Raw genomic sequence first — 10,525 nt, 5'->3', positions numbered from 1 at the left:
CCCCCCAAAATAAGCCATTGCCTCCCCAGGCTAAATTCATTTGCAGTATATAACATTTATATGCTTAAGAAAATCCTTTGTACTGATCTAGTGTCAACAATAACTTATGTTAATGAGAAATTTTCTCAGAAACTAAAATTAACATTTTTGTTTTCTTTATGTCACAATCGTCAAAATGTACAGAAACACAGTAAATGTGTGCAATATATTACTTTATGCGTAGTGAAGCTATACAATAGACTGGATTCAATTTTTAAATTAAATCACTGAAATACAGACACTTTGTGATGATATTCTAAGGTGTACTAGAAGGGTTTGAATTTAGAGCAGAAAGTTTGCAGGTTTGAAGGTACTTGACTTTCCCTGTAAAATAACTCAACTATATTCCTTGGTGGGTTTCTGGAGGCATTTTTTGCTCTTGTCTCTCAGTCTACACTAAAAGTCGACACAAGGCAGCCAACTGAAATCGATTTGGACAGTAACTCCAGTTACTAACTGTTAGACAACAAGGACCATTTCTGCCATTACTCTCAGTACCTTATACAAGTACCCCCTTGACATGAGACTGCTATCAAGTCATTAGGATGTCAGGGCAGTCTAGTTAGTGGAGTCGGCCACCATCAAGTGGGTCAGTATTCAATCCCTGTGCACTCATACCTGTCAAACCTAGAGAGGGAGTGAGAGGAATGCTTCCTTCCCTCAGGGACTTTTGTCAGCTTTTGAATTTAAGTCGGCGTTCAAGATGCTGTGTTGACTTTTTCTTCCCCCTCTTGTCATATTTGCTACAGTTAGTTGTTAGACTGGCTGTTTTTGACTGGAAGTGATGCAGTTTTTTCAGACAGCAACAGTAGCTCAGGGAGAGAGGAGCTCAATCTTTTCACAGACTATCTGTCACAACACAGTGACAGTTTTAGCAAATATGTAAAAATATATATATTTATTTTATAGAAGTTATACTTTTAAAAAATAAACCTACTTGGGAATTGGGGAGAAAATGCTGAGCCCAGCACGAAACTTCTTGATGGTCCCTCCAGCTTTGAACCAGCTATGCCTCTTTTCCTGTTGGGCCTTGAGGAACTCATTGCTGAGGTGCTTCCACTGCTGTGAGGTGAATGTGCTCAGGATCCTGCCACCATAAAAACATGACTAGAGTGAGTCTGAGCTGTGCTGAATCATACGTCTAAACTGTAAAGGAAAATCAGTTTAAAGAATTACATTCTTAATCATTCATAAGCTTTAACTTTTTTTTTCGCATTTTGTCATGTTACAACCGTAATCTTACATGTAGGCATTTGTTTGTTAAAAAGCATTAGTGAACAAACAGCATCATAAAGACTACGGGATATACCACACAGGTCATGGATAAAGTTGGAAAGACAATTAAAGCCGTGTTTGGTTTTAAAACAAAAATCCAGGTTTTAAACATCTCGTTTCAATCCATTATGAAGAAATAGAGAAAGTATGGCCCAGCTGCAAACCTACTGAGACATGGCTGCCCTCCTCAACTGTCAAACCAGGTAATAATTGAGGTGCTTCCACTACTTTGAGGTGAATATGGTTAGATGTGCTGATGCAATTCTTTCAAATTTTTTCCACACACGGAGGCTCTAGAAATCTATTTTTACTATGTTTATGAAATATGTAAAACTTTAAGCTTTACTAAACCTCCATGGTGACAAAATATTGTGAATGGTTGCTTTCACAAAGATTCACATTTTTATTTAAATACAGTTTGTCACATATTTAACCTTTTAAAAGGAGTAAATTTAAGAATACAAATAATATATTGCATGAAAAAGTATTTCACATTCTTTTATCAATCTAGTAAAAGTTTGAAAATAAAATATTGCATCTGCATCTGAGTGGCTTAAACTCAACTAAGTGAACTTGAGCTACTTACAAAGAAAGATGCGCAAAACTTTTAGTATAGATGATCAAATCTAGAGACATCACCCAAAAGACTTGCTGTCATTACTGAGGTGAAAAGTGGTTCTAAAAAGTGAATACCAGTTCATATCACACTTTTCAGACGTTAATAGTGTTTCCCAGACATCTTTCCTTCTTTCCACTTAATAATTATTCTCCACTTTTTTTTTAACTATGAAATGAAATATATATTACATTCATCGCAGTTTTTGGTTGTAATGTGACAAAATGTGAAAAACTTCAAGGGGCATAAATACTTTCACAGATAAATTATAAATGATCGCCTCACTTACTTTTTGAGTTGCAGGCCCAGACTGAAGCCTTCTTTATTCGAAGGCTGAAACACGTCTACTGATGGCTCTGAATAAATAAAGATGACTAACATCATTACAGAGTCGACAGAAAGACACTCAAGTTTTTTTTTTGTTTTTTTTTCAGTCTCCCANGTGTGTGACACATATTGTACTCACTTCCCACACTCAGTAAGGGGCATAAATACCTAATGTCCCTGCTAGAAAACCAACACACACACATTGCGCCTTTACTCACCGGGTCCATCAAGGTACTGAGAAAGAGAAAAGCGCAGTCTCAGAATAATGGGCTCTGTTCTTATAACTTTCCAGGCTGTTGCAACCTCCTCCTGAATCAGGCACACACACACACAAATACACGCAGTTAGCAGCCTAATTAGGGCCATTTCTCATTGCATAAATATCTTATGAGCACCAGATGCATTATAAATGATGTGTTACTTTGCAAAATGTCAACGTTAGAATAGTAATGGGAAAAGTCGGAAGAGGTGTTTGCAGTGTGAAGAGAGTGCTGACTCACATCTAAGAAGCCGATGTTAATATGAAGATCGATGTCCACATCATCAATGGTTCCGTACTCCCTGCGCAGAGATGCAGCAACAGACACAGTAAATCTGTCAAAACTAATGTGAATCATTAGACTCTGATCACTTCTGCTGATTACACTCAGTGAGAGATGAATTAAGGTTATGTTCTCCTTTCTTATTTAGCTTAAAAATCAGGACGCAAATTTTATTTCATTACAGCTAGCATGGACACCTTTAAAGATTTTCAGGACATGATTCTGTGCTGTACCTGACAGAGATGGCACTGTCGGTGTAGATGTCTTTCACAGCTTCAATATCTGCATCTAGTTGAGGGTGCCGGTACAGGTCAGCAGCACAGCTCCCCTGCAACAAGCAGCACTGGTCACAGTTATAGCAGTGAATGAATTCTCAATGGATACTGACTATTTTCACACACACACCCAAACATCCCACAGCAACAGCACTATTCCTACCCCTTCAGCTTTTTCACATTTTGTTGAACTGCAACATGCCTCATGCCTCTGCCAATGTCCTGTTTGCGCTTGGGTTTTCCCATCATCCATAAAACATGTACATGGATGGAGCTACATGCCGTACAATCCTGGAAGAAATCTTTTTAGAGGCTGCTAAAGACATAAGGCTGATGTGGGTGTTAATTTTTTAGCAGGTTAACCACCCTAAGTACCGTATACAGAATAGTTTGGATCAAAGGACATTTATCTATTAAAGAGGCCCATGCAGAATACGCCTCGGGCGAGAGAAGGTGTTGTAAGACTTGGGAGTTGCTGTTCACGTATTTTACATTCAACCTGACTGAGTTTGAGCTACTTTACAAAAAATAGAAAAACAAGTCGGGTCCTAAATGTGCAAAGCTGGTAGAAACATTTTGCACCTGTAATCATATTAAAAAGATTGTTCCACAAATATCAAATCTGAGGACTGAATGCAAGGGCACACCATACAAAATGTAGAAAATAATGTTTTAATGATGTATTAATTTAACTTGCTCTACCACATAAAATCCTAATAATATATATGGAAAATACATAGATTATTATATTATTTTTATTACTGATAATGATTATAATTGAACAAAATGATGAAAAGTTGAAGGGATAATAATAGCTTTAAAAACAGTTTAGATTCAAACACTCACCAAGGTCCAGATTGCTTATTTTATGTAAAAGTGAATATTATAACACACATTACAAACTTAAGTTACTAAACACTGACTGCATGCATTACTTTAAATATGTTTTTGAATTTGAATTACTAGAGGAAGTGTCTCAATACTGATTTTTGAACTTCTTTCAAAGTATTTAGATAAGTCTTTTTTTATTATTATTTCTGGCTACCACTGGAAGACAGATTTGGTTCTTGATCATTTTCTGGTCTAAAAAGTCTTTCGTGCTTGTGTCTGGTGTCTTGAAGTCAAACTCTCATCTTCTGAGCTCAGTGTGCAGTACAGCTCCATCCTTATCATAGCTGCACTGCTTTCATGTACTTTGACTTCGTTGAAATGAGCTTTACTGGATTTACATTTCAATCAAAAGACTTGGAAGATAACAGTAAAAAAGGGATAACTCAGATTAAGATCTTAGGTGGAAGAAGAGCTATCAACTTTATGAGATAAAGATGATGAATTTCCTGATGGTCTTGGAGATTAATTTGCCAGTGTCTAAAATGTGCTGCAAATAATAAATTTTGCATTCATTCATTATGAAAAAGAACATAAAGTTTCAGATATCAAGCAGCATGTTGGAAGTTTTTTTTAAAATGTTCTCCCTGCTCAGTGGAACTTTATGATGGAAATATTTACCATATTTATATTTAATGTAAATATTTAAAGAGGCAGCTTACCCCAACTAACACTTCTAAAATAACAGTAAGAAAAAGGAGTTCTGTGTGCTTGTTAAACAATGAATGCAATTGTTGCTAACTAATAAAAATATGGAGCCTTTATTTCCAAATAACATTCAAAATTTACATTAATCTGAAAATATAACTTTCGAGCTCTGAGCGATAATTCATGCAAGACACTCCTGGCCTTTTCTTTAGTTTAGGAGTGGTTTAAAACAGTAATGAATTCTGTATCTTTGCTAAGGCTGTGTATCAAATACAATAACAATTAATATAATAGGTAACATTAGAACCTGTGATATATGCAATCATATTTGAAGCTGTTAAAATCAATACTTTTTTTATGTAAGCAGCACTAAGAGTCATTTTTGTGTTCTTAATAAAAGCTGTCAGGCCATGTTATGCAGTTTCACTTTGTTTTTTGGTGCAAGTACAGAGAAAGTATTGTATTCTTGCTCAAGGTTTTTAAATTGCGAGAATCTCATTCTGGCCCAGGACTAAAAAACTGATTTTTTTTTTTTTTTTACATAATCAGGGACAAAGACTGAATAAAAATGAATAATGAAGCCACATTTCAAAGAACAGCTTTGAAAGGCCAACTGAAAGTCTGGTAAATGACTGATCAACACCAATTTCAAACATATAGATAACTGGCTCAAGGTGGCACAAACAATAGTCAAATTTTGAGGTTATTTAAATTTTTACTTCTATGTCATTTAAAAAATACATTAAATACATAGCAATGACAGAAATTTATGAAAAAAACAAAATGTGTAGCATCTTAGCAAAACTACTTCAACAGTGAAGTGATAATGCCTTCTCTACCTGGATTCCATAAAGGAACTGTTCAGATTCGTTCTCCCCATCTGACTCCTCGTCGGTCCAACACTGGCCTTTGATGTCCTGTGGGCCCACGCATTGTGAAAACACCATTATAGTAGAGGAAAGAAAATACAGCCTCTTCGTAGCATCCTTTCATCTCCCTATTTAGCCTCCCGTTCAAGGGCTTCAAACAAGGCTTTATATAGCATCTCAAAGAGGAGACACAGAACATCCTCTGACATCTTCCCTCATAAGAATACCTAACTGAGAATGACAAGGATGACTTTTAAAATATGAAAAAAAGACATGTCAAAGCATGACAGTTTCAGCTCAACGGACCAGGACGTTTATTTTTAAATAGAGATAAAATAATCTCAATGCCAAAAAAAAATATCAGCCATTCTACATGCAACCTGGAACATTATTAAATCTCCTTCACAATTATCTAAATCAATTATGTGACAGTTTTATCAAACTCACTGATTACACACACCAATAGGATCCCAGCTGTCTTACCATTGGATCGGCTGTTCATAGGGCTCTCTCAGACAGGTTTAGGCCTCTGATTAGTGCCAACCATTGCAGCCTACCTCCAGGTGAAAGGAGCAAGAGCACAAAAAAATGAAGAGCTTTGTGTGACCGTCCGTTCCTTTTCACACTCCTCTGAATTCCACAGCCTTGGAAAAATTGGAGAAAAAAAATAAAAGAAAGAAAATCAGCAGAGGAAGAAAACATGCAACACAGGCTACTGCTAGTGATGCCATTCTTAGTCAACGGTGCCCTCCTCCTTTTTTTGTTTAAATCGCCTGCACTTCACCTTGCCATGTATCCTAGCAACAACCATCTCTGCCTCTTTTCAGAGTGGCATTAATCACTGTTGAGAGAAAGTGTGTGGGAGATTTGTGCTGTACGTTCAGTACCCTAGATGTCTTCACTTCTTTGTTTAGATATTTTTTCCAAGACTCTAGTCTGTTAATACCAAAGAACAAGAGGTTACTGTATTTTTTTTCTTAAGAAGTGCAGTAGAAAGACAGCACTGATGTAACCACAAAAAACATGGCATAAAAAGAACCCATTGTTTCTACTCCTTGTTGGCATGAATATCTCGTCAATGAATACTGGTAAAATATTTAAATTTCTAAAACATTTTTGTAAATAAAATCAATGACATGCAAAATGTCAAAAGCACATTGTCTATTGAGGATGGGCAATATGTGCACTGGTTAATAAAATGTTATTAACTGAATAATTATTTGTCATCTGTTAATAACAACAGATTCTAATTTATGATATGTGGAAACTACAAAAAACAAAACTCGGGTTGTAATTTTTCTTGCTTTTGAACTATATTCTTCCACATTTACACTTAAAAATATGACTAAATACAACTATTCAACAAAAGGTGAGGTTTTACTTTTAGAAGTGACAGTGATGGGTTAAAGCTTCACTAATTGTCAATATTTTTTAAATAGCAAAAAAATACCATTAAATATTGTGATAAAGTTTTAAGTCCATATGCCAATATACAAATGGGAGGTTCATCTTTCATTTATATAAAACATGTAAACAATAATTAGCTGTAATGCTGCAAATGATAATGTAGCATCTCCCTGGCAGGGCATTAGAACAGGACCCTGAAGTTTCAGTCCCTCGAATACATATGTACTTTAACGAATGGATGTTTTGCAAACAACATATTTTATGAGGTGCAAAAAACAAGAATACATTTTTTGGACAGGTGGAGTTTTGTGCAGACTATTTAAAAATATGTTTGAAATATTAAAAAAATGGCGATGTCATCACCAACCAATCCTTAGCCCCAAGAATATCAAAAAAACAAACTTCTACCAGCTCCTGGCCAATTTGTTTATCTACACATTGCAATATTGTTGCTTCCTAGGGTTGGGCATTAGTCGTATCATGTATCATGATACATTTCTTATCATGATAAGATTTCAATTCATTTTTGTCATGATAAATTCTAATTAATAATGTTTACAAACCTGGGATTGTTCTATTTTTTTCCACTGTTTAATCAATAAATGTGCATCAATAAATATCAAAAAATTTGAAAATATGACTAAACGCAGTTTAAGTTCAAATTGTTGGTTGCAAAAGCAGGTGAAAAATGCCTCTTTGTCAGCTATGCACTGATGCATGATTTAAACAAAATTACCAGAGGGAGAAGGTTCCACTTTATACCCAAAAAAGGTGGGTACCAAGCAACCAAGGGCATAAAATGACAAAGGTATAATGACATGTTGAAAGCCTAAAATATGCTTGTTTATATATAAAGGAATTGTGTGGAAACTATGAATAAATATTTAATTTCAGAAATACTCTATATTCATGTGGACAAGTTCCATAAGGCTTGAAGTTGATGTCTACCTATTTATCAATCTACTGCAATTTAGATATTTCTGTGGGAACAGTACCAAAACTGGCTCTATTCCAGGGTCCCATATCCTTCTAAATCAACCACTGAGCATCACAACACATTTCAGTTCATTAAATGTAAGGCACAATAAATCGGCATAACAAAGGCTGTACAGCAACACAGATTTGCACTGCAGATGATGATGTTAACGTATCACAGAAAAACAGCTAAGCTACACCTGTTTAGCTTAATAGTCAATAAAGCGAATTTTTCTGTTCCTTAATATTTCACTGACCAAAGAAAGAGCTTAAATGCTCTTGCTTTGATAGATCGCACTAATCTGATCTTTTCTTTCTAACACTGCAGAACCCTGCTCATCTCCATGCTCAGCTCCTATTCGTTTTCTACGTCCTTAAGCCTGCTCCTCGCATTTACATCTCGATCCCACTCACCCCCGCACTCCCTGCCATTTCCTTGGCCTCTGTCGTCTCACATACCAATAGAGTCACAGAAAAAAAATGAGCCCACCCACCCTCTGACAGTGCGCACGTACAAAAAGATACACACACATATATATTCACCTCGATCGTTCCACCATTCGTCCTTCTCCTTAGATAGCAGTTTAGCCCAAACACAGATGCGCTCAGGCGGATTGCCCCCCTCCCTCTACGCTTCGGACTCCCGTCACATCCATCCACACTTACCTCCACAGAGAATGGAGACTGGGATGCTGTCCTTGCCTCAGATGCTTCTTTCCTCTTAAAGGGCGCACCTGCTTCTCTCTGTGTGTCTCTGTCTATCTCTCCCTCTGTCAGTGGCTGTTTTCCACTAAAATGACAGATGACAAAAGAACCATTAAATAAATACAAGGACGCAGCAACCACAGCTCTGGACGGTGTTTCTAGATGCGTGTTGTGCGTGTCTGCAAGCGCGCCAGCTGGTGCGTGTGCAAGTGTTTATCTATTGCAGATCTCTCCTACTGCTCTCTTATATTTTGCCTAACAACACTAGCGGGGGTCTGGGCATGCTCAGTGAGACGAGGCAAGCCAGTCATGTGACTTGCAGCTGACTGCACTGCTGCTGAGAAATTGAAGAGAAAAAATGTGTGTGATCTGTATGTGCTTCTGATGTTGTATCTGTGTGGTGTGTGAGGAATGTGTGTAGTTGCATAAGTCAGTATCTATTAAAGCTACATGGTGCTCAAGGTGTAGACTTCAGTTGATATGTACAATGTTGAAAAGATCTATGGGCACTCAGTGGAGTAAAAAGCCTTAAAATGAATTAATCTTTATTAAAAAGCTTATGCTCACGATAAATACTTACAAAATTCTTCCTCTAGCTTGTGCTCATTTATTTAGTTCTGGAATCTTTTCTTCTTTATCATCATTCCCAGAATTGTTTCTATACTTTCAGCCCCCTAGTATTAGTGCATTATTTTATACTTCGACAACATTCCACAAGGTTGGGGCAAACTGAAAATTGATTTTTCACCAGTCCTCTATACTTAAATTCCTCTAGACCAGGGGTCTCATTCTAGTGGCCCCCACCGTGATATGAAAGTATAATATTAGTGCGGCCCACAGGGAAAGCGGACCTCTGAAGGAAGTCCCAGCCGCCGGCCCTTGTCATGGCTGACATGGATAGTGTAACCCAGCTGTATTTTATTTGTTTGTTCTGTGTTATTTGCTTTTCTGTATTGTTTTTACTTTATGGGTAGTGTCCCTTTAAGAGCAAAGTACGACATCACTTTACTGCAGTGTTCCGACTGCAGTTACTAAGGGAATTCCCGGGCTTTGGAGTTTCAGAGCTGCTGCGGAGTAAAGACATGCTAATCTCTGGCTACCTTCTGCATAGCGCTTGACTTCTTTATGCCTGATATATGATGTTTTCTTGCTAGGTGAGCATTACTGGAGATTTGTAATGTCGTATGTGTTCTAATTTTATGTATTAATTCCGTAATGTTTTAGAAACCAAACTTCTGTTTTACCGTGGGTATTGTGAGTTAAAATGACTGTCAAGTTTGTCGTGTTAAGTGAAATATTTCATTTTCATCTATGTTCATGAGGTGCTTATTATTTTATGGAGTTATATTCCTGATAAAAAATCTTAAGTACTGTTTTAAAATGGAGCTCACTGCTCTTTGTTACTAGGGGAATTCCCGGGCTTTGGAGTTTCAGAGCTGCTGCGGAGTAGAGACATGCTAGTCTCTGGCTACCTTCTGCATAGCGCTTGACTTCTTTATGCCTGATATATGATGTTTTCCTGCTAGTGCATTATTGTGGCCGATATTGGGGAAAGGAACACTGGGAAGGTGCTCCTGTGCCTGCGGAGGAAGAGAGAGAGGCCGCGGAGTTTCTGTGTCTGTGAACAACGGCTGCCGTCGTCATTCTGGGTCGCCATCCCAGCCAGGACAACATCTTTCATCGATTCGTTTCGTACGCATCAGACACACACAAATATAGAGAGCTCTATATGAACAATTTTTTTATTTTTTTTTTGCTGGCCAGCTTCTTTTATTTATTTTATTTTTTTTTTACCAAGGACCCTGAAAGGATTCTTTATGATCTAATTTTTTCTTCTTCTTCTTTGTTGGTTTTTCCAGGAAAAGTGTATGACGAAGTGTTGAGACGAAGTTGGATGTGTTTCAGTCCAGTAACTTGTAATAAACATAACTGGTTGATAGTAAACTGCTATCTGAACCC

At 37.1% G+C, this 10,525-nt stretch overlaps 1 protein-coding gene and 1 long non-coding RNA gene across 2 annotated transcripts; one reads left to right on the top strand and one right to left on the bottom strand.

Annotated features, from left to right (window-relative positions):
• Positions 1-972: 972 nt before the first annotated feature.
• On the bottom strand, positions 973-8,839 carry parp6a (poly (ADP-ribose) polymerase family, member 6a). The gene is made up of 8 exons (XM_015026872.1): positions 8,528-8,839; positions 5,963-6,123; positions 5,450-5,527; positions 3,033-3,127; positions 2,758-2,818; positions 2,476-2,566; positions 2,220-2,286; positions 973-1,126 (listed from the first exon to the last, which is right to left on the bottom strand). The coding sequence occupies exons 2-8, from the start codon at positions 5,963-5,965 to the stop codon at positions 973-975; spliced, it is 549 nt and encodes a 182-aa protein (XP_014882358.1). The 5' UTR covers positions 5,966-6,123; positions 8,528-8,839.
• A 915-nt stretch (positions 8,840-9,754) lies between these two features.
• Positions 9,755-10,522, top strand: LOC106943568 (uncharacterized). The gene is made up of 2 exons (XR_001423945.1): positions 9,755-10,258; positions 10,426-10,522. It is a non-coding gene; the product is annotated as an uncharacterized LOC106943568 (long non-coding RNA).
• Positions 10,523-10,525: the final 3 nt, after the last annotated feature.

The sequence above is a fragment of the Poecilia latipinna genome, unplaced genomic scaffold (assembly GCF_001443285.1).
Source record: "Poecilia latipinna isolate Pla-1442-1.1 unplaced genomic scaffold, P_latipinna-1.0 Scaffold5486, whole genome shotgun sequence".
NCBI classification, from domain to species: Eukaryota; Metazoa; Chordata; class Actinopteri; order Cyprinodontiformes; family Poeciliidae; genus Poecilia; species Poecilia latipinna.
This window is presented reverse-complemented; position numbering and strand designations above follow the sequence as displayed.